Below are 25,641 nucleotides of genomic sequence, written 5' to 3' on the forward strand. Positions count from 1 at the left end.
CAAGTCTGCTTATTCACTAGTGTCAGTATAGACTACTAGAGCAAATGTATTTATTATCATAAATGTATATATTATATCATAAAACTGATATAATACACACTACTGTGTGTATGAGAATAAGAATGGTTTTCTGGTCAGGCAATTCATATGACATGATTGTATTGTATCCATCTGTGTGCAGTAGAATGCTTGTGAGTGTAGCCTACTGTTTCTCTATGTAATGATAGAGCTGATACGATGCTTATGAGGGTGCTGAGTCTCTACTGACTCAGCAGTCACATCTGTCTCTCTAAGTCACATCTCAGCAGTCTATGTGAGTGTGGCTCCTCTTTCATCACACATGCACGCGCACACGCACACACACACACACACACACACACACACACACACACACACACACACACACACACACACACACACACACACACACACACACACACACACACACACACACACACACACACTCTTGAGAGAGAAGACAGTTGTACAGGACCAAGCCCTGTAATTAGTTGGGCTCCACCCTACACTGAGAAAGCCTTTCAGGTTGGAGTGATGTTCAGCCCTGCCCACAATAAAACACACCTTTGATTTCCTACGCAAAGGCTATGAAAGACATACAACGGCAGATAACGGTACGCTCTCATTTTTCGTATGCAGTCCTTGCATACATGGCTCCGCCTATGAATTTTTCGCTTTGTTGTCGTTTGAATTCCCAGATCGCACCGTATCCTTGAACGTGAACCTGTCCACAGTTTGTGTTGGCTCACCGACCCAGAGGAGCTAAAGCCACAACTCTCCTCTTTACGTCTGACCTCTCTGTGTGTGTCGGACACTGACAGGACGTACACTGTTTATTAGCTTTTCTTGAACTGAGGGAACAGTGAGTGTGAGATGGTGCGGTATGTAGAAGAGGCGGTATGGAACTTTGCTCTAGTGATGAGTAGCCCCGCTTAAGACCCGAAGTGTTGTCCTCAGACCACAAGGATGTCCTCTTGGGTCATCTGTCCATAAGGTCCCCAGTACGAGCCACACACACCTTCCCTGAATTCCCTTCTCAATCTACCTCAAGTCCACTGACGTCATCTGAATTGTTTCAGTGATTCAATGGAAAAAGGCACAGAGGCTGGAGTGCGTCTCACAGCAGGGAGTAAGTGGTCTTATTATGAGTAATGGTCCCAGTTTACAGAAGCCTTGTATTCACATCCAGCCACCCAGAATAAGCCTGGCTGGCTCAGAGTCTACTCAGGGGTTTGGAGGAGAAAATTAAGCCACTAGACTAAAACATGAACAAAACAATCTCTTCTACACTGGGAACCCCCAGAGAGACACCAATTCCAATCATTACAAATAGTCTGTTACTGTTAAAGAGAGTCAGAACATGATTGGCCTTATACCAGTGTGGGATATACCTCTACAGTCATGTACTGTACTGTTGGGTTTGTCAATGGGACTGTGATGGAATGCATAACATCTGGGTTTGAACTCCAAATGTAAACTCTACACCCTACAATTAGAGTGTAATGTCTGTATAAAGACAGGTCTGGCTATGTCACAGGAGTCGAGGTTCAGAGGGTAACAGGGATATTTCATTGCCCAAAGACAATGGAAGTTCAGCACCGTAGTCATACCACACCATTTTTCAAATTTTTTAAAAGGAGATCATTAAAGCGAAATCAGCCAGTGCAACCCCTCTTAAAGAGGCAATCTGGGATTGGTATACATTTTTGGACTTTTAACTTCATGTTATAGCTATTGATTATTGAAGAATATAACTTAAAAATGCCTCATGAGCTTGGTTCAACCACATCAGAACCCAAATGAACCTTATTTTACTCCACTGTTTGTAAACTGTAATTGTAAACAAACACTGTAGAACTGGAGGAACCCATCTGCCTCTACCAAGAAGAGTCACTGTCCCTCTGTCCCCTCTGCGTTCCTATCTTATCTATTGTTCCATGGACAGGTGAAAAAGAGCATCCAAGCAGACCATCTGCCTGCATTCACAGTTAGCGCTGTGGTCTGTGATCACGTGAGGTTACGACTCTTTCATCGTATATTATGTAACTAGATAAAGTCTCCACCATTGTGACCACTGATTTACATAATCTTGTCAGGAAGCTTCTGAAAAAACAACACAAAGAACTGGGAGAACGTATTATGCTGCAACTGCTTAGAAAACATTTCCCACCACGCTACCTGCATTGACCCTGTGTACCGTTACTGACAGTTCCTTACTTTCCTTGAATCTTGAGCAAGATTAAGGCAGTACAAATGTATAGGTCCTTTTTACTCATCAGTGGACATAAGGCAGTGAATACAAGGAAAGGAAATTGTTTATATTATTGTATTGCTATGTAAGTTATTACTGTATTATTGCGCATAGTTACAACTGCCAGTGTATTACTGTCTTTTGCCTTTTATATATTCATATATGAGAATAAAATAAACCTCAAAGGGAAACTAAATTAATTTGAAATGCACTCTTTCATAACTCATCAACGGATTCTCAGTCTGAAAAACTATAGAAATCTGTTACAAGGGGGGTCAGCGAAGAGGACTCCCCATCGCCCCTACTGGTCGAAGAGCGACAGTGCTCCAGCCCTGGACTAATTATCGGATGATTGTTGTCACCTGTGCGTGTTTGTCAGTGTATATAGGTGTGTCCCATTTCCTTGTTCCTTTGTCAGTCGATCACTTGTGTTACACCGTATGGAATGCTTCAGAACCCTGTGTATGTATTACCACTTCACGTATCCGTTACCCGGAACGTAATTTGAACTTTGACTTTGTTTGCTGGTTTGCAACCTTGTACCGCCTTTGGAGCCCTTTGCTTAATCTTTAGTTTTCGTGCACTTGATTATTGACCGCAGTGCCTGAGTTATTATTACCTACGTGCTGAGCCCTACTGCTCCCCTTTTTGTTGTCCGGCTAAGAGTTTATGTTTGTACCTTTGAATCATACGTCTCAGTAAAGAGAATCTTTATTTTATTACATCTCCGTCTCATTCTTTACTTACACCGCACCTGGATCCGACATTATTGTGTACACCCAGAACCTTTTGAGAAACGTAACAGAAATCACAGTATCCCCCTTTTTAAAACCCAATATCGACAGGACAGGACCACACACAGCTCAGCACAGCTCACCCACCTTCGCAGCAGTCCTGCCACATGCGCAGGTCAATCTTGGGAATGTCATCGCAGCTGCCATAGCCGTGGGGCAGCTCGGCCACCTTGAAGACGTCTTGCTGGATACGTGTGATGTTGTCACCGTTGTCACAGAGTACGCGCGTGAGGGACGCCTGCTTCAGTTGTGTCAGCTGGGCCGGGGTGAACACACCTGGGTTTTCGTACCAGAACCTGCGAGGAGGGGGAGGAAAGAGAGGGGGAGGAGAGGATGTAGGGCAATGAGGTTGGGGAGGGGAGGAGGTAAAGGGAGTGTGGTTGGGGAGGAGAGGAGGGAGAGGAGGACCGGAGGAGAGCGGTGGTAGAGGGAGTGAGGTTGAGGAAGAGAGGAGAGGAGGAAGAAGGTGTGAGGTTGGGGAGGAGAGAAGAAGAGGAGGGAGAGGGAATGAGGTTGGGGAGGATAGAAAGGGGAAAGCGGACAGGAAGAGAGAGGAGGTAGTGTTAATGAGACTTCATATTTGATTATTACAAACATGGCTCACATGTTTACCTGGTCAGGGGAAAACCCCTGGATCTAATTACAGCACAATTTAGGCAGTACACTATGGGCTGGGTTCACAGACATAGATTAAGTCTAGGCCTAGACTAAATCACATTTTCAATAGAAAATCTCCATTGAAGACGCCTTTTAGTCTAGGATAATCTGTGTCCAGGAAACAGCCCTATAAGTATGTATGTTGTAAAGTATACAGCAGTTGGAGCTGGTGGAGGGAGAAATTAGTTGACACAGGCACATTGTAACGGATGGAACAAAATAAGGAATGGTACCATATCAAACACGTGTTTATTAATACCATTCCATGCATTACAATGAACCCTTCCCCTGATTTCTCCCTGCACTAGCCTACCCTGGTATAGTATGCATTAAAAAAACATTGTGGGGGTAAGTGGTTGTGACGGTAATGTGAGTTTACCTGTCCCCGTCTCGGAGGCGTTTGAACTGGGCAGCTAGCAGACACATGAGGGTGGGCCCCAGCCGGCTCCCAGGAACCAGGTCTTCAGCCATCAGGGCAGGGAACAGGTCTATGTTATGAGGAGTGCCGTACAGCCTGCAAGGAGAGAGAAACGTATAACAGAAATGTATAAAATAAAGCCTGCTTTTTATTGTTATTTTGTTTCTCAGAAAATTTGATTACAGCCTGTATTATGTCTGCAGGCTGTGTAATTGTTAAAGTTCTCACAGTTATAACACAACCCAATGTGACCGATCTCAGGTCTCCTGAGTAGAAGATCCAAGTGTCTACTGCTAGGTCAAGAGGACATCCTCAAGGTCTAAGACAGGGATACCTCATCTCGAGAGTGGGATACCAAATCAGCTTTGCTACAGCGGAACTAGGAGTGCATCTATGGTTGTCATTGTGTATTGTTCAAAGGAACTGTCCAAATATAACTGACATTTATAGAGTACATCAACAGATGTACTGTATATATGATAAAATAATAGGTACTGATGGACAATTAAAGGGATAGTTGACACAAATACCTTTCTTACCCTGAAAGGAGTCTACGGACAAGGAGGGTAGTCAGTCCACACTTTGGTTCTCTTTATGGAATGGAATGGACTTTATCTAGCCACTTGTAGCATTTTGTAACCAAAGATGAATATAAGTCAATCTCTAGATTTTGCATATTTTGAACTTCACACCCTGTATCCTTTTCTAAGTTTCTTTGAGATAATTTGCATTATTTTAATTTGGGTGAACGATCCCGTTAACAATACACTCCTGATGTCAACACTGTCAACACCTTTATAACATATTGATAAGGGTGAAGGTCATTAACAGATACTAAATGTTTACCACTCCAGCTTCTCCCTCACGTTGGGGTTCTTGATCTCGTTCCTCAAGTCGTCAAAGCTCTGCGCGGTCGTCAGGTTACAGAACACCCGGTAGTCGTTGTAGGGAGGTATCCCATGATCCCGCCCTCTCTGGATGTTCATAGCAGCAAGGTCCAGGGACACGGCGTGTGCCATGGAGAACAGGCGCTCCGTCAGCTCTGTATTAAGCATCTGCGTCGACACTCGCATCTTTCCCGCCACACCGAAGAGGCCGCGGAGCAGGGGGTCAATGCCGCCCTCGTTGACAATGCGGAAGGGCGAGAAGAAGGCGCGGTGCAGCGAGATGTGACCCTGGGGGATGGGCTGGAAGTTCTCGTCCAACCGGTAGAGGATGGGGTTAATGAGGGTGTGGCCGAAGCGGAAGGCGGCGGTGGCGAAGGAGTTGAGGATGCCGGAGTTAACGTTGGGGTCGTAGCCGCGGTAGTCGCCCATCAGATTCATGCCGGAGTCGCCCAGGATCTGAGGAGACAGAGATAACACAATCATAATAATCATTTGTTATTAACACTTCCTTCTATTACATTATCATGATCTTCATCCGATCCAATTGTAATGATCTACTATCATTCATCATACTATCTATCTAGCACTTCCCAAAAAATCGGAAGACAATTTACACAATGCTAGGATATGAGAGAGAGGGAGACCTTTTCTGAGCTGACTTCAAACGGTATGTTATAGAACTATTGAAGTTCCCTCAATCAAGGTGCAGGGTGAAGTCGTGAGGTCTCTAACCTTGGGCAGCCAGTGGTTGTAGGTGATGTGCTGCATCTGAGCTCCCACAATTTTCCTGGCCTCGTGGTAGATGGTGTCTCCGTCCCAGTGGGGGTTGAGCAGGAGCAGCTCCGTCGCCACACGGTTGTGTTCCCTGAACCACACTGTGTGCATGGAGGTCAACCCCAGCTGTTCGTTGGCCCGGTGGTCCCCGGCCTGGAAACACGGGATGGGACTCTCGTTCTCGTCGCGCATGCACTCCGTGGGCGGTCCCGTGGCGAATGGTAGGAGGGGCTTCCCGGAACGCTGCACGATGCCCTGTCGGAGCAGCCCGCGTTGGCTCGCCAAGTCGCGCACCTCCTCCGACTCGTGGCGCGAGCTGCCGTAGACGTTGGAGGCGTCGATGTAGGCGGTGAGCTGGTTGATTTGTTCCCGTGGGAACACGCTGTTCATGAGCAGTGACGTCATGCCGCTGCCACACACGGGGCTGGAGCGCACAAAGGACATGCAGCGGGCGTTGCTGCGCTGTCGCCGGGGATCGTCGACCGGGAACTGGATGGGGAAGCAGGGTGGGTCGTTGGTGCACACCTGGGAGCACAGCTGGCCATCGGAGAAGCGCGATTGGCTGAGGGCGGCCACAGTCGAGTCCAGGTCGTGGTCTAGGAACTGGCCCCACTGCATGAGCATGTGGGTGTAGCGGTCATCCGGGGTGATGTTCTCCGTGCCGATCATGGTGGTCGACACCAATCGAGGAAGCGGTAACGGATGTCCATTATGCTGCCGCTCGATGGTGCCGCGTGGCAGGTTGAAGCCATTGTCGTAGGCAGACTTCAGGAGGCGCTCGAAGGCGGTGAGCGAGGCGCCCCACATGGGGTGCTGCAGGTTGTTGCAGGTGCCGTCGTGGGTGCGGTACTTCTGGTGGAAGCAGATGTCAGAGCAGTTGTTGATGCGGCGGTGGGCCGTGCAGCCCGACAGGTTGGCGATCACTTCCAGGAAGTGGGGCGAAACTAGGTCGTTGTAGCGGAAGGCTGGGGGGGAAGGGGGCATAAAGTAAATGTACATTCACTGTTGGCTGCGTGATCATTTATAAAGCTTTAGATAGACAGTTCAATCACATGTATAACTGATCACCTTTGGTTCTATTTTCAACTACCGTAATACACAGGTATGTTCACTTCAAATAAAGGGAACTGTAGAATCTGAAGTATTGACTGGAGTGAAGATATGTGGTTAATGGACAGAAATTTTTATTTAGAGTGAACTATCCCTTTAGAGCAATTGTAATGAGTAAAAACCTGGACACAGTTAATACAAGTAAAACAAATGGTTCAACCTCTACGCTTATTAAGTCCACCAGTTATACTGTACCCCTACGAACAAATTTGACCTAAACAAAACACTGTAGACTTCAGATTCCATCATGCAGAACTGTTTGCCTTGAGAATGGAAACTGGTGTCCTGAGGGCACGGATTGGAATATTCCTCTGACATGTCCTGACTTGCTGGGAGATGTGACAGCTCCTGTACTACAACTCTAGTGTGTTGGCTATGGGCTGTGTGTGTGCGTGTGTGTGTGTGTGTGTGAGTGTGAGAGAGAGAGAGAAGTGGGGAGGTTTTGTGTGGCCCAGCTCAATAGGGGTAAAGTGAGACTTCCTGTCAGCAAATGAAACAGCAATATCTACCACCTATTCTCTCTCCAAACCAATCTACCTGTTTATTCTTTCACAGAACTGATCCACCCAAACACAATCTGTAGGGTGGCGGTATGTGCGTGTGTTTGTGTGTGTCCATGTGTTCCAAGTCACATAGTGATAATCCAAACAAGCTACATTGTTTTTGCTGACAGAGAGAAATCCTCTGTGTTAGGGGCCAGTGCAACAATAAAGTCTTAGCTGTTGTCATAACCCATGAAAACACTGGTCTCTCTCTCTCTCTCTCTCTCTCTCTCTCTCTCTCTCTCTCTCTCTCTCTCTCTCTCTCTCTCTCTCTCTCTCTCCCTCCCTCCCTCTCGCTCTCTCCCTCTCTCTTCTTCTCTCCCTCTCTCTCCCTCTCTCTCCTTCACTCACTCACTCACTCACTCATTTCTGGGTTCTAACACAGCACTGCCTCCACTGGGCCCAATATCAGACAATGTCCTCCACTAGCTCACCACTACCCACACAACTGGCCCATTCAGCCTGTGGCTGTTAAACTTCAACTTAAACTAGCCACATTAGCATGGGTGTGTTTAATGTACCATAAATACTACATATGTGGAACTTGTTTGGGGCATTGGACACCTCCTCCTTTTCCTTGTTAAATCTGGGAGTGTGTTCACCCGTGACAACTGACCACATTAGCCCGCCATTATGTGGCATGACGCAGGGGTAGTCAAACTGTTTACGGCATCCGCTCGACAGCTTGCTGGTTATGTAACAGGCCCCCCAAGTCAGAGAAGTACAGACAATGGCATACAGATGTCTAGTGACACACACACAGCCAAAGATGTTCCAAATTAAACTGAATGTATTCATTACATTCAAGGGCAAATCTACATAGACATGTACTCTACATAGACATGAACTCTACATAGACATGAACTCTACATAGACATGAACTCTACATAGACATGTACTCTACATAGACATGAACTCTACATAGACATGTACTCTACATAGACATGTACTCTACATAGACATGAACTCTACATAGACATGAACTCTACATAGACATGAACTCTACATAGACATGAACTCTACATAGACATGAACTCTACATAGACATGTACTCTACATAGACATGAACTCTACATAGACATGTACTCTACATGTATGTGCACAAGTTAAACAACACATACTTTCTCTTAATATTATGAATCCATAGGTGGATCCAAAGTACTACACTGTCACTAATGCGTTTGTGTACAGTGTATGTGTTGGATGGGGTTTGAAAATGAATTACCCACATGGAAGACCCAAGCATCTACCATTAGACCAAGAAGACGGCTACATATGTCCTTAGGGCTGAGTGAGACCGCTACATATGTCCTTAGGGCTGAGTGAGACCGCTACATATGTCCTTAGGGCTGAGTGGTCTACATAAGCACTGAGGGCTGAGTGTCTCTCACCTGTCCCGTTGGTGTCGACCATCAGGCCCTGGTTGACGTGGTTCTGGATGAGGAGGAGGGTCTGCTCAAAGATCTCCCCGGCCCTCGCCTGTTCCACTGTGTATGGGTCCCGGGGGTAGCGGAACAGGGCCAGCAGCTCCCCAGGGGTACGAGGGTTACTAGAGGGAGGGAGCAGTAGAGAGAGAGAGAGAGAGAGAGAGAGAGAGAGAGAGAGAGAGAGAGAGAGAGAGAGAGAGAGAGAGAGAGAGAGAGAGAGAGAGAGAGAGAGAGAGAGAGAGAGAGAGAGAGAACATTGGTTTCAACAGCATGTCTAGATTCCTTGAACTATTTTGTCTGGGAGGGAGAAAATACAGGTGATAAAACTCCCTCTACCCTGAATACCAGTGAGTAAACACATCTGACACATGTGAGGGAGTTCAAACATGCAGTCAGTAAAACCCCTCACAACATGCACACACAAGTTTGTTCACCACTCCACCTCCATTTCAGCTCAGGAAATAAATAGAAACAATATCTATTGTAAATGATTTTGCTTTTGCTTTTAATGGGATAGTTCAATCTAAAATCAAATGAGATAAACACATACAGTACCGTCATTCCAGTCAATACACTATGACACGTTCTACTTCCATATCCTGGTTATAGCAACATAGACATTTTCCAATATGAACATATATTTACATATATAATTGTGAACACCTTTAATCAAATGATTAACCAAGGAACTTTAAACGTGGATTTTCAATCCTTGCCAGACGCTGGACCCGGTCCACAGCAGGCAGGGCTGGGGCCACGTGCCTTCTCTGCAGGTGTCCCGCCCAACCCCAACCCCAACCCCAACCCCAAATCAAAACAAACAGATACCATTTAAAGGCATAGTTGGCTGGTGACGCCAAGCTTGTTTTTTTCTTCTCCTCACTCATAGCTCTGAAAGTACATGCGCTACTCATTTCTTTACAGTGAGATAGTGATCTAAGTCACATGTTTTAGGCCCTGTTTGAATACCCCAAATAATTCTCCTTTGCCATTCCTTGATGGGACACATACCGGTAATTGGATTTGGTCAAAGCAAACCTTTCACTACATTGCTTTTGCCCTTCAACTCATGCCGGATCACTAAGTAAGAAAGGATGTTTTAAGAGTATTTAACAGGGCCTTAGTCTCTCCAACTAACATGTGTGGCTTTCTTTCTGCCCTCTTTCACACCCCTTCACCGATCTGATTGGACTGAAGAGAAGAATGCAATGAATTATTATTATACTATTGTGCAATATGACAACCCTAGTTGACTATCTGTGCAGTATAGTACAGTGGATTGTGTACATAGCCTTTATTTATGTAAACCAGCTCCTTACCTTCTTGTGATTTTTTTCTTTTTCTAAAAGTTTTTTTTTTTTCCTTTTCCTAACACCAGGGGAGCCACCCCTCCTAAATTTCGTTGTTTGGTACCTGTACTGTAGCAATGACAATAAAGTCCATTCATTCATTCATTCATTCATTCATTCATTCATTCATCAATTAGTTGGAGCTATTGGCAAACACCTACAAAGCTGCCTTTAATGCAAAGGAGGGTAAATGAGATCAGAGAGGAGAGGATCACTTTTTAGGAAGCGTTCAAGTGGTATCATGTAGGGATGTGGGATACATCGTATGTATCTCTGAGCTTTCAACTAACCAACACAAGATTTACATAAAAAGACTATGGAAGAGACAAATAAAGACAACAAAACAAGAGAGAGAGGGACAGACAAGGAAAGACAGAACTTTTCCTATCCTGATCACCACACTGTGTCAACAAGGAGTTCAGAAAGACAGACAGGTTTCTCTGTCTGTGATAGTCATTAGAGGGGAGCTGGAAATGGAGGGGGTGGATAAGTGACTAAAGGTTTAGTCGACTTACCCATCGAAGAGATGCCTCCTGGTGGACTCGATGGCACTGTCAACGTTGCGGATGGCCTCTTCAATAGACGACGTCACAAAGGTGTCCCCTTGTCTACTCACTGGAGGCACTGCAAAGAGATAGGGTCTGTTTCCGTGACAATGTTACGGTGAGAGAGCGTACAAATGATACAGAACAAAAGTGTGATCCAAACGCAGGAAAAACATGGGGTCAACAAGGATGGGGTCAACAAACACTTTACTCTGACCCCTTGCCATCCATATTTACATTGACATTTTTGGCATTTAACAGTTATTCCAAAGCGACTTAAAATCAAGACATTTGATTAAGTAAGTGAATCACCTATCCACTAGTCATAGCAGGAAAAAGTAATTCTATGCGCTCAGGCCTGGGGCCATTGGCAGTCGTCGTGTTAGAAGGAAGATAATTCATTCAACATCCAGTATCAACTGTGTTTTTCAATTCTTTGAGTATAATAAAAAGTGATGCATCTGCAAATGAACTAATAACAATAATATTGTGGAATCATTTGCTATAAACTGACTTCAGATGTTTAAAGTTCAACTGCATAATGTCATTGGTTGAATCATGCTTAAGACAGCATGAGGTAGACAGAACAACTAAGGTTCAAGCACTAAGTCTAGAACTTACATTGCACCATATTTGGGCTACACACTTATCCCTACCCCTGGAGATTTCAGTAAGCACATTTCTGGCAGATTCTTAAGTCTCAGGTCTGAAGTGTGCCATTAAAAACAACGGGTCTCTGACATGTGGCCTGAAAACATGTCCAACAACAACCCAGCACGTTCAAGGTTCACTGACACTGAGTCGGACGTGAGACGGCACGCAGGGCAAAGCACTGCAGGAACAGCAGAGGTACAGTACATATAGTTTAATTCACTTTACATAAGTCTTCTATTTATTTGTTTTTTTACATGTGGGCACTACGCTAGCCAACTGGTTGCCAATAGTATTAGTTAGTATACTGTATTGTCTTTCAAGTCTTAGCACTACATACTGAACCTAAGACTGTTAGCACCATGCTATCTAACTGAAGAGTAGAAAGTGTTACAGTAGCCTACCTAGGATGGTTATCACTAGGCTAGCTAGCTGAGGAGTAGAAACTGATGTGTTACAGTATGTTAGCCTACCTAGAACGGTGAGCACCATGCTAACGGCCTGGTAGCCGATGGGGTTGCGGGCGACGCACTCGTAGCGCCCGCCGTCGGCCAGGCCCACGTCCTGCACCTGCAGAAAGCCCTCAGGGTTGATGTGAAACTTCCCGCTCTCTGTCACCTGGACGCCATCCTGGAGAAATGGAGGGAGGGAGAAATGGAGGGAGGTCACAGAGAGGAGAAGTCATGACCCTGGGAGCAACAGTAGCGTGTGGAGACAGGGTCAAGGGAGACACACTGCCCTAGGGAACAGGAGTATCTTGAATTTATAGGCTTCGAACAATGCATGTTCAAGATATTTTGTTATTTTATTTACTGACTATTATACTTATTGACTATGTACTGCACAGGACAATGTGTCGCTACTAGGACAGTTCCTTTAAAAAAGTATTTTGACAAGTAAATAAAGTGACATGTACATAAAATGAGCAAAACAATCTCTACAATCCCTTCCTCCTCATCCCCACCCACCATGAACACTAACCCTCAGGCAACATTCTTAACGAGCAACCATCCAATCGTGGTGGCTGTGAGCAGAGCAGGTGTTAGGTGGTCTAACCTTGTTCCAGGTGAGAAACCTTCCTACTGAAACATGCTCCTATCCTTCACGGAGTAAAGCTACCAGCTGAACAAGTCAACATGCTAACACCGTGGCGAGCAGGTCAGGTAATCTAACCTTGTTCCAAGTGAGGACAGGCTCGGGTTGCCCCTGAGCGAGGCAGGGGATCTGGACGTCCGTCCCTGACTCCACCGTCAGGTCCCTTGGAGCATTTGTGAAAACAGGCGTTACTGATGATTTAAAAACATGTGTTAATCATTACACCCAGTTTGCAATCAATCAAAATGCAGCAGACAGCAGAGATTTGTTGTTATCCAAGATGTTCTCTATGGCTTTTTAAACAAGACACTGATATGCTCTCTCTTACGCATGCAAGCCAAGCACACACACACACACTCACTTGTATCGAAAAACACATGTGCGCACACGCACGCACACACACACACACACACACACACACACACACACACACACACACACACACACACACACACACACACACACACACACACACACACACACACACAGTACCAGTCAAAGGTTCGGACACACTTCCCCATTCAATTCAAACTTTTAACTGGTATTGTACGCACACTAACAGTACCAACAGTACCTGTACAAACACTAACACTCTATCTATGCCTTTATCTATTATCTTCTTTAACTATTATCTTCTTTAACTATTATCTTCTTTAACTATTATCTTCTTCTTTTTTTCACTTTTTTTGGGGGGCGTTTTACTTCTTATACCTGCAGCAGTTATGAGTTTTATGATCCAAGCGCTATAAATTCGCTGCAAATTTAGGCTAAATGTGTCTGCAAATGTGTCATTTTACACTGCGATCTCACACACTGTATTGGTCAGGATAGCGGTTGAATACAGATGCAGTATCAAACGTGTCATTTCACACTGCGAAGATAGTGGCTAAACACGACGCAATACCTGCAATCTCACACGCCATATTGGGAAGAGCAGCGCTGCTATTGCAATAATAACACTTTTATCTAGGCTATATCTTTTTATTCATTGTCTTATTATGTTGTTAAATGTTTATCTATTTATTTTCTATATACATGTATCTATTCTTGCCATTTTTTATTTAATGTTTTTCTTACTATCCTTCACACACACACACACACACACACACACACACACACACACACACACACACACACACACACACACACACACACACACACACACACACACACTCACACACTCACACACTCGCTCCCCTCTCCTTCTTTTCACATTTTAGGTTCCAAGTCCTTTTTTCATTCACACAGTTAGTCAAGGCCACAATCTCATTGACTGTACCTCCTACTCAGCCAAGACATGAGATGACTCAAGTGTGTCACACAGCTTTTTCCCCTGTGAAAAGGGATCAGGGACACCACTGCTTTCACAGATGGGGAGGATGCACTTTCCCAGTAAAAAGTCCTAAAAAAACCGCATTCCCAAATCCCAGGGCTGGTAACTCCTGTGGCTAGCCACCTGGCCATGAGAAGATCCCATTCCCTGTGGGAGGAGAGGACCCCTAAGCTCCAGGCCCCCGAGGTTCACGGAATGGTTCAAAAGCAGATTAACTGTTTGCTTTCTATAAAAAATGACCCATTATACTGTATGAATGGGTCTATGAAACAAATATGAAACATTATAAGTCTACGATCACCTTATGATACACTTTCATTAAATGTAGATGCTGTGTGTCTTTCCATCAATCTGTCTACTGTACAGTAGAGCCTGATATCAAGATACTAAATAAAATAAAAATCCAAAAGCTACTGAATTTCAATATAAGGCTTTGCTGTGGGGTTATTGCCTTGCTCAATCCATCTCTCTCTCTCTCTCTCTCTCTCTCTCTCTCTCTCTCTCTCTCTCTCTCTCTCTCTCTTTCTCTCTTGTTCAATGCTCATTCTCTCTCTCACTGAAGATCCTGCTGTGCTTAAGACACATTAGAAACACACTGCAGCGCTGCTCAGGGGTTGCACATTTACAGTGTGGGCCCAACATGTACTTTGGGCCATGTTAACAGCCATTACTACATGGAAAACATGGTGTCATCTGGGGATTACAGAGTGCCATGCTTTCCTGGGCTGCTCCAGCATTCCACAAGCCTCTAATTTCACTTCAACACACACACACGCACACACACACACGCACACACACACACACACACACACACACACACACACACACACACACACACACACACACACACACACACAGTGTGCCATGTGTCTGTCACTAGTGTTCTGTTCAGTCATTGTTGGTCTCTAATTGCATGCTTTCTTGTTTGTAAACATCAAATTAGGCATAGATGGTGGGTATACAGCCACTCCCACCCTCTCAACCTTTACAACCCTCCACTCCTCCTCTGGTGTGAAGAGGGCCTAACACACCCACTAAAACCCTTCACCCTTCAGACATGTAGCATACAGTAATTACAACTGAATGCCTGCCTTTGTTAGACCAATTAGATCGATCAAATGTCGTTAATCTGTTGTTTAATTGAAAAGCTTTTAAAACTAAATATGCTACCATTATTTTGCCAGAGAGATAATAATACATGATTACGTTAATTGGTGTACTTTACAATATTACAATAAATACTCTTGTTGAAAATGTAGGGGTCTCTAATGCCTCTCTGTTGAATACATCAAATCCCATCAAATCAAACAAATAGCTCACTCAAAAATAACATTTCTGTGACATTTTTTTTTTTACATCCATATGTCAGTTAATTTATTATTAACTACTTGCAGCAGACACTTTTTCAATATAATGGAAGCGGATGGGGTCTAGTTTGTTGCCACACTAGGTGTATCTGGAGTAAATCACAGAAATGTACATTTTGGAGTGAACTGACCATGTAATATCCTTTCCAGAGACCCAGTTTAAAAGCAGAGTTGGCTCACCTCTCTGCTGGATGTTGAGCTGCACAGCAGTGAACACTGTGCCCACGGGGCTGATGGCCTGGCACTCGTACTGGCCCTCGTCATGGATGGCCACATGGGCGATACGCAGCGTACCCGTGGAGAGGACCACGTGGCGACGGTCCTGGGGCAGGGGGCTGCCCCCCCGGGTCCATGCGATGACAGGCTGGGGGTAGCCACTGGCCTCGCAGGGGAAGTCCACCGTGTGGCCCTCCAATACAGACTGGTCTTGGGGGGTCGTGGTGAACTGGGGGCTGGCTGGAGGAAAAGAAAGAAGAGAAGAGAAAACACAGGGAGTTAATAAATGTAAGCACATTTCATACACTATCCGCTTACAATGCACTTTACAGGCAAAATTACTGATTCTCAAAGACTGGCATCTGGGCCAATTTTTACCTGATCCGTGCCAATGAGCAATTTACACTTCAGATTATTTGTTAAATACAGATCATACAGTAGGCCTATAGCTGCATTAAACACGCATTTGTCACCGACATCCAATTACAAATAAACTCATGTAGGTCTTCATAACTTGGACCTTTAACCAAATTGATTCTTTTCAGATCTATGTGAAGTGCATAGGACTAGGGTTACAGGCAGGGATACAGTGGTAGAAGATAAGGTGGGTCAATTAAGCGTTATGGAACGAGAAGCCGTGGTATATCGTGGATATTGGCACAGCTAGTGGGGTGGTTAGGCACGATTTCATAACGCTTTCATACAACGGTTACCACATTTATCTATCAATATTTCACAAAAGAAAGACAAGACAAACTTTTAATTAATGTATTTTAATGGAACTATGTTTTATTGTCGGTGTATTCATCCACTGAACAGTTGTTTATTGGTTGCTAAGCAATGGTAAGAATGTAACTTCGATAACGGTAATATACACAGAGTAATATGAAAAGATGTGTCAACATTCCATTTCGCCGTGCGTATATCATGGATATTGGCATGGCTGGAACGCAAACTGACCAATAGAGACAATGGACCGGATCTATCCATTGTATAATGCTGGATATTGGAGAAAACGCAAAACGTAAATGCTAATGTTAAAAATCATCTTATTATCATAAATGGTGGGTAAACAAAGCAGTATTCATCCGAAGAAGGTGTGTAAATAGAGTTTATGTGCGTTTGCCCTCCACTACACGAGGTGATTTGACAGAGTAAATGGGCAGTGGTTCTCACCCTGGACAATGATATAGGCAGTGGCGTGGATAGTGTCCACGTTGTTGGAGGCGAAGCAGGTGTACTGGCCACCATCCGCCTGCACCACGTTCTGGATGAAGAGGCCACCTGACGGGGTGATGTTTATGCGGGCGTCGGCCGGTAGGGGCGTCTGGTCACCCTTGGTCCAGGAGACGCGGGGCTGCGGCTGGCCTGTGGCGCTGCACTCCAGGGTGATACTCTCTCCCACCAGCACCTCTGTGTTCTGGGGCTGGATGACGAAGCTGGGCCGTGCTGAATATAGATATTATTTAAGATGTATTTATATAACATATATTGAAATATAGACTTTAAACAGTTGCATCAGCTATATACTCTATCATCGCTTGCAACCCCAAGTCATAACCATTATCAATTGCCACTTTGGTTTAGTCTTACTGAGACACCTTTCTGTCTGTAAACGCTGTCATGACTGTACTGTTATTAGAATGTTAGGCCTACTTAGGGTCCCTGGCAATAGTGGACAATATTTAAGATAGGAAAGTCAGGATGTGGGATGAGCGCATGAACCTGTGGAGACTGCAATGCACACAGTTCCATTGACCAGTGGGGGGTTAGCCTTACATTGGCATATCATATGCTTGTTTATAATATCTCTCCTCCCAATATTACGATGGATTAAAGAAGTGGAATTTGACAACTTTCAGGATAATTCTAACAACCATCTTTTTAGTTTGTATGTAAAGACGCTCCAAACGTATTTTCTATGAAGTAGGTATGCATATTTTCCTGTAATCTGTACAGTATACAATGTTTAAGATATTCTCCTAGTTTGATTTTACGCCCTATCAAATCCATACAAGGTTGCATGATTTCATTAGTAATTGGAACAGAGCACGGAGGTGATCGATATACCAACAATGGTAATTTCATGTTTAAGGAATATAGCATACAGAATTTCATAATGTGAGAATATACACTAGGCCTACTTCCATATATTGCATATATCCTGGACAACCGCTGTGCCCGTTATGATCAGTGTCTATTATCTATTGGTAATTATTGAACATGAATGAATAATTGTCCCATAATTTACCATTCATTTAATAATCTTATACATTCCACTCCCCTTGTTATCCCTCTGACACTCCCATTTACTGCTCTGCCTATATTGGTGCAAAGTTTGTATTGGTCGTGACAGATGCTCTTTGCAGTGACATCAAATTACCAAAACAGTCTTTGCACATGGTTTTAATGGTGCGCAGAGCTCTTTAGCAGAAGCAAATTGGGGTGAGAGGTCCAGTAGAAGCTGAGAGCTTTATCGCAGCTTGATACTGTTGACCCCATGTGAATCCCAAATGTCCTAGAAAACTTTTTTAAAGTAAATACAAGACAGCAGCGTGAACTGAAATGATGCTCAGACGTGTATACAAACACAAAATGCCTGATGTATACACACTCTCAAGAGAAACAGGAAACGCACACATCTGTTCTCAGAGTCGTTTCTAACGGGGGGTCGGACCCCGAGAGCCATCAGTCGCCCGCACCTCACAGCGACCTCGGGGTCATCTAGAGACAGCAACGCTAATCTCCCGGGGCGACAGCTATGACAACGGTAACTAATGGGAGAGGCGGGGGGTTGTTGAGGAAAAACACTTTTCTCCTGGAATGCAGTGAGTTTTGCTCGCGCTTGGTGGGATACCCCAATTATTTGACCCCTACCCTAACCTTTGACCTTGTAGGGGCGACTGCTGCTGTTTGCTCTCGGCATGAGGCTTGCACACTCTGAGCTAAGTGTCTGCACCTTGCTGCCCTGTTGCTTGTCTTAGTTTCAGCTGTTGAATACAGCTGATTACTCTTGACAAACTGTTTAATAGCTTGGGACTGTTCTGAATGATTGCACTATACCAGAGCATGCAGGTCTAGAGCAAAGAATGTCATTGAATAGGGACTTGAATATCGATTGCACATTCATCAGTTTGCACTGATGAGTTTGCACTTATCTGAAGTCGGTGAGTCGCCTCACAAACAACATGCACACTAGACGACTTCAAGCGCAAGGAAAGACTATGAAATGATTCAAAATGACTATGAGTCAAAAATGTACTGCACTTTCAACAGAGTTCACACTTATCTTAAGAAGTACACTCATCTTGAGTGGCCTGTATACTTTCAACTATGCATGCTAGATGACTTCAAGGACGGATACAGAGTACGACTATGAAATAGGATGGAGCCAACTCACAGGGGGCTCCGAAGTAGCGAAGGGTGACCTGAGAGGTTTTGACCTCTCCGGCCACGTTCTTGGCCATGCACTGGTACACTCCCTGGTCCGTCTCCCTCGTGTCCTGGATCATCAGAGTACCGTCCTCCAGCAGGTTCAGACGAGAGTCATCACGCATGTTCAGAGCATTGCTGTAGGGATAGGAACATTACAACACTACAGGACAGAACATCACATCACATACAGTACATGCTATGATTGATGTCAAATATTGAGTTACGTTACGAGTTACGAAAGTTACGAGTGGTAAGAATAGTATCTTTTAATATCAAATCAGCACCAAAAACACATGCCGCTCTCACATTGTTCCAAGCTTAATGTTGTGATTGGAGAGGAGATGGAGGGCCTTACTTGTTCCTGAGCCAGATGATCTGGGGTTTGGGGTTGCCCTCAGCCCTGCAGGTGAAGTACACTGTGTTCCCTGATGTCACATCCACGTCCTGGGGCTGGGACGTGATCCTGGGCACCTCTGAGAGAGGGATAGAGACATAGGAGAAGAAGAAGGTTGAACGGTGGTTGAGAAGAGGAAGAAGAGGAGAAGATAAGAGGCGGAAAGTTAGGGAGTCAGGAGAAGAAGATAAGGAGTAGATCGGGGATGCAAAAGATGGGGTGAAGATAGAGGAAGAGGATGAGGTGGAAGTTGGAGAGAGATGAAGAGGAAGATGGTGGCAGTGGTAGTGATCGGGTCAGGTATGGGGGGAGATGGGAATGTTATGGACAGGAAAGAAGAAGAGGCAAGAGGAGAAGTATTAAGAGGAATGGGGAGGAGAGATAGAAGACATTCACCAAAGAGCTGTAATGTGAAAGAATGGCACCATAGAAGGAGGGGGCCATATGGGTGTGGGTGTGTGTGTGTGAGTGTGTGTCTGTGTCATCAGGAGTCATGGCCAGCTGGAAGACACTCAAGCCCTTCTCCCAGCCCAGAGGGTTGGCTGTCTGACAGCGGAGTAATAACGTCTCGGCTTCTGACCAGAAACACAGCAGCCATAGACACACCAACCTGCCTGACTCTCCCTCCCTCCCCCTCCCTCCCCCACCCAGGGTTACCCAAACTGGGGCTACCCTACACGGAAGGGCAGGGGCCACTGCAAAAATAGACAATAAGCAAATAGTAAAACATTGAATACCAAACTGATGTTCAACAGTACAGCTAATTATAATAATTTGTTATTGTTTTAACACAAATCACAGAAAATTCCAGACCTATTTTTTTTAAAGTCATAAAAACAATACCACAGGTTTGCAGCGACTTTGTTGCAAATGAAAGATGTCTGACGTATTTACAACTTTCTATTCATTCACATTTCCTTATTTACTTTACTGACCCTACAATCACACATGAACTTCCCGGTCAAAGTACTTGCAGTGAACACAACAAAGCAAGCTGGACACAAGGGATCTAAACATCAATCTAGATTCCTTGGCTGAATAGCAGAAACATTCTTTATTCTTTATTCAGATCCCTATTAGCTGCAGCTTTGCCAGCAACTATTCTTCCTTGGGTCAACATATAAACACAGAATAAAAGACAATTATAAAGACATTACATAAAACAAAGAAATGACATTAATCGGGCCACAAGTATTTCCTTTTGTTTCCCTTCTCTTTGTAACTCTGAGTTATGGGTTGAAGAGCACATATATCCCCTGACACTGACCCCAGCGTACTCCAGAGTGTGCACACTGAGAGCCAATTTAGGGGTCTATTGAGTCAGGGCACATGGGCACCCCCGCATACATAAATCACCTGTGAGGAAATTGTTAAACTGCTCCGAACTGAAGTCACTGACCGTGTTAATGCTTTAGCGTGGCTGGTGGTGAACCTAGGGATACTAGGACCGTGGGGAGACTGACCTCTTTGCCACTGATGCACATCATTCACACACACACACACACACACACGCACACACGCATACACGCACACACGCACACACACTCGCGCACACACTCGCACACACACTCGCACACTTACACACACTGTGTCTCTGTCTACATGTGGCAGACACATTTAATAGTAGAATATAGAGGCCCTCCAATGGTCCTCCTCTCCTCTCTCCTAACACAAACCATGCACACTGGTAACCCACCATAAAACCCTCTGTACAACCACCAACCAGCAGCTGCCCCAACCAAACCAATTGAAAGCCATGGCAATCCTGTTGTCTCACTACCACCACCACTTTACCACCACATTGCTCCACATTAGCACTGGGACTAATTGCTACTTGCAGCATCCTTCAACATTATCTCCAAACATGGCCACTGGGGCTCTTGAACATACATAGCAGAACCAGCTAGGACTGGGCCTAGTGAATCAGCTTGTGGTGGGTTGCCAGTGTGGGAAGGTGGCACTTCATCTAGAGAAGAGGGTAAGCAGAGGGGGGAGGGCTGGTGTTTTGACAGCTGTGCGGCCCGCTGCACATTGTTTCCCCCCTGTTTATAGGGGGAGTCAGGGGGGTGTGAGGGGTGGGAGGGGAAAGGAGTGGAACGCTTCGTTCCACCATGTTTTAAAGCGGTACATTCCTCTGCGGTGCCTCTACTCCCTGCTCCGCACAGACAGACAGAGGGGGGATTCATTAAGCAAGAACGGGCATGTCGGGAACCGTCAAATTAGCCTCTGAGGGCTGGTGTGGTCGGATGTAATGTAAACTGCCAACTGCTGCCTGCAGCTTAACCCTGCCTTCACTGAAGAATGGGAGAAAGGCATTTGAGGGGGAATAAAGGGGGAGAAAGATGGCAAAGGCAGATTGGATGTAAAAAGGAACAAACCTGTCTGATAACAAAATGACGACTGAGTGTAGCGTAAACTTAGCAAACTGAAAATAAAACATATAGCTGTCACTACACTGTGGCAAGAGCCATTTAGACATGTCAACATTTGCTAAAACTAGCCTTTGGCTAGTGCCTTTGGCTCATGGGGCTAAGCATTGGCTTTCGCTCCTTCGTCCTGCCAGCCTTCAGCTCTCTACCCATCCATCTGTCACACACAGGGAGCATGTGGGAGACCGAGCCTTATATCCGTCCCTCACACAAAGAAGGACTCCATCTCAGCTCTCCATTACACACTCATTCCGCCTCTCACACACTCCCCATCATACAGATACCTTTATCCCATCACCCACCCACCCATCCATCACACACTCTTGGCATACACACACCTACCATCCATCACATAGTCCACCTCATCTACTCCTCACACGCAAACACACACACACCTAACATCCATCACACACTCCACCCATCCACCCCTCACACACTCCACCCTCCCACTCCCCCACACACTCCACCCAGATCCAGCTCACACACACACACACACACACACACACACACACACACAGAGACACAGACACACACACACACACACACACACACACACACACACACACACACACACTCCCAGCACACACAGTCTTAATAGGCTTAGCAGATGCTGGAGGCTAGGGATGTGTGCAGTGACAAGGCCTGTCCTAGCTGACAAGCTAACCCAGCCCAGAGGCCCCAGCTGGTGGGGGCTTGGTGGAGAAGCTGCAGCTGGCTGGGGACTGATGACCAGAGACAGAGACACATAGCAGGGACCCTCCTGGGGACCTACAAGCAACTGGGTGGAACTACAGTAAGTCAACTCTTAGACCCAGTTTAACTTCACATGCACCAGTGCCACAGGGGAGGGACGGAGCAAGAGTGGTAAAGGGAGGTGTGGTTTGTGTGGTGTGGTGTGATTTGGGGTTTTCAGGAAGCTTACAGAGAGAGAGAGAGTGAACATGAGTGGAGCGTGTCTGTGTGTGTGTGTGTGTGTGTGTGTGTGTGTGTGTTAACACAGCTCTCGGAGTGTGTGAGCTCCTCTCCTTCCAAGAGTTTAGCCCTTCAGCTGTGAGAGGCTGAGGTACTGTAATCACAGATGGCTGATTAATGGTGTGTATGCGTGTTTCCTCCTCACCGCAGTTGAGCTCCTCGGCGGTGAGCGTGGCCACAGATCGTCCCTGCAGTCTGCTAGGGTAGTCACAGGTGGCGGCGGCCTGGGCGTTCCCCGACTCAGCATACTGCTTCAGCAGGTCAGCCAGCCACAGCAGCTCACAGTCACAGTTCAGTGTGTTAGAGTCCAGGCGCCTACACACACACACACGCACACGCGCACGCGCACACGCGCACACACGCACACACACACACACACACACACACACACACACACACACGCAACACACACACACACACACACACACACACACACACACAGAAAGGCAAACAAAAAAGGCTCAATACACTATTGTGGAACTATTGTAGAGGTGCCAGAAGTGTAACAATAGCGAACTACTTCAAGTGTGCAGAATGGTATGCATCAGTCACAGGTCTGCACAAAGCTTGTTCTGCCTACCGGTCCCAAATGAGTAAGTATTCACCCCCCTGGACATTTTCCAAATTAGGGTTAGGGTTTTTTAATATTGTAAAGTCAAGTTTTACAGTAACACAACAAAATGTGGAAAAAAGCCAGGGGGGTTGAATAGCCTACTTCCTGAAGACACTGGTACATTATGTGCTGTCTTTGTTGATACATAACATACTGTACCAATAAAAAGGTATTTAGGTGCATCATATCACACGCACAGGGTATCATAAACTGTAATACTAACGATCCTGTATTATCACACTATCAAACTCAAGGAAATAAACAAAAAGTTAAAAACTGTTCAAATAAGGCATATAGACTATGGTCAAGTATAAAGTCTTATATACAGAGTACAAAAGAAAGTTTGGACTGAGGATGGAGGACTGATAGTTGGACACATTATCAGGTGACGAGGGCCTGTCTGGTGTCATTAGTAGGCTGAGTATGGTGCCGTAGACAGTAGTGTCCAGTAAATCCTGTCTGGCAGCTTCCCAGTATGGACTAACACAGGCCCGGCTCAGTCCAAACACTGGGACTAACACTCACTGCACGGCCCCCCCCCTTCTCTCTCTCCACTTCAGCCTACCAATTGCTTTTTATTGCTTAGTTAAATTTATGCTGTTTTAGAGACCAAAAACAGACTGTTCAATGTTCCCGAATCTCTTTCTCTGATTGCTACTGATTTGTCATGGAAATTTAGAGCTTTTCAAAGCATTCCGCTTCTTCAACCTTAATCTATAGTCATGACCATGGCTGCATCTAAAATTACTAATATTTCACCATACAGTGCACTACCGGAACCTTTGTGTAGTGTAATACACTATAGGGATATTGGGTCTCATTTGTGATGTTCCCCTGGTTATGGAGTTGCCCCCCCTTCCGACATACTGTACCGATACTCAACTGTACATTCCAAGAGACGGTAATGTTTCCAAAGAATATGATTCCATTTAGAAAATCCAACCTAATTTGAATGTCATAATTAGGGAGGCTATCGAGACTGTCTTGTGATGAATTCCTCACACCTTTCCTGCTCTACTGTCTGTCTGTCTGTCTGTCTGTCTCCTGTACCTCAACCACAGCATCCTGGCATGCCAACAGATCCTGGAAGATATTTTCTCTGAGAGAGAGAGTTGTCGAAAAAGGGAAGAAAACAATGGGGGAAGGCCAAACCGCTGATTGTAATTTATTGTCTGCTGGCTGAACAAAGACAAGACCAAAAAAGCGTCTGGATGAGCTTACAACAATCCAAGTCGTTGAAAATTAGGTCTAACTTCAAAAAACCTGAACACTCCCTTCAACAGGTGGTTCACAAAATAATGTTGGTATGACAGCTTTACAAGAACCCCTTCCGTCATGGAGAGGCTGCTGTGCATGTCACTTCAGTCATAGTCACCTCATCATAAGAGCAGTACGTCATCTGACCGGAGTAGTCATGAATAGACATCACACCTAATGACAAAACTTATGTCATGCTTATAACACTGTCATCCTTGTCACACAGGCAATGTCAAATGAAGTGTTATAGACGCAAGTTAGTATATGTATTCTATTTGTCTGCAATGCTGTTTTTTGTGGACCCCTAGACAGCAGCTAATGGGGATCCTAAAAAAAAATCTATTTTATGCCATCTCTTTTACTGGAAATCGAGGATAATTGATAGTTAACTGAATGCTTGTCAATACGAGTCACAATGTGGTGTTGTGTGTGCTGTGTGGTGTTCAGCTGAAATATTTCTGAGAACCGGCATACTGACCGCTTTGAGTCATATCATTAGATGATAAATTACACACATTCTCAGACAGCAACACAGCTGTCCTGTTCTCTTCACACGTGTTACCGCAATAATATGTGTGTTTGCGCTGCACTTACAGTCTCTTCATGGACTGTAGATGGTGGAAGGTCCCCAGCACGAGATGAGTTATTCTGTTGTTGTGCAAAAACCTGTTGAGAAAGAGAAGGAAAGGAGAGAGAGAGACTTGAGTAAGTTCATCATAAAATCATTTGTGACACGTTCTAGTCTTTTGGTCCGCATATCGGCAACCACATCAACATTTTCGGACTTTTCTTTTGAAACAAGGAACTACGTTTCAACGTTGTTGAGAATCACAACGCAAACTCTCTAGTCAAGCCAAAATACTGCAACGCAATGGATTGGGTGAGTAATCCCCACTGCTATCTAGTTAACTATAACAGTACTTTACATTGTTAGCAGGCTCACAAAACAAGCTGTGTTAGTTGACCAGCGATGTGTCATTGATTTTCAACAACGCGGAAACGTATTCACATTTTTCAAAAGAAAAGTCTGATCAGTACATCAGATCCTGATATGTGACCCAAAGCATTAGAACGTGACTCATTTCACAGTTGGTACATGTTTTGGCT

The 25,641-nt window shown here is 45.1% G+C and overlaps 1 protein-coding gene across 1 annotated transcript in view; it reads right to left on the reverse strand.

Annotated features, from left to right (window-relative positions):
• Positions 1-25,641, reverse strand: part of pxdn (peroxidasin) — a gene marked incomplete at both ends in the record, with an annotated part of 62,303 nt that overhangs the window by 7,793 nt on the left and 28,869 nt on the right. Inside the window, 14 exons of the mRNA XM_080523004.1 lie at positions 3,151-3,359; positions 4,100-4,234; positions 4,985-5,481; positions 5,758-6,764; positions 8,843-9,000; positions 10,743-10,851; positions 11,897-12,053; positions 12,597-12,709; positions 15,399-15,674; positions 16,611-16,883; positions 18,835-19,004; positions 19,225-19,342; positions 22,810-22,979; positions 25,129-25,200. Of these exons, the coding sequence (XP_080379130.1) occupies positions 3,151-3,359; positions 4,100-4,234; positions 4,985-5,481; positions 5,758-6,764; positions 8,843-9,000; positions 10,743-10,851; positions 11,897-12,053; positions 12,597-12,709; positions 15,399-15,674; positions 16,611-16,883; positions 18,835-19,004; positions 19,225-19,342; positions 22,810-22,979; positions 25,129-25,200 (3,464 nt within the window). The remainder of the gene's footprint in view (positions 1-3,150; positions 3,360-4,099; positions 4,235-4,984; positions 5,482-5,757; positions 6,765-8,842; positions 9,001-10,742; positions 10,852-11,896; positions 12,054-12,596; positions 12,710-15,398; positions 15,675-16,610; positions 16,884-18,834; positions 19,005-19,224; positions 19,343-22,809; positions 22,980-25,128; positions 25,201-25,641) is intronic.

The sequence above is a fragment of the Nansenia antarctica genome, assembly GCF_963989245.1.
Source record: "Nansenia antarctica genome assembly, chromosome: 1".
NCBI classification, from domain to species: Eukaryota; Metazoa; Chordata; class Actinopteri; order Argentiniformes; family Microstomatidae; genus Nansenia; species Nansenia antarctica.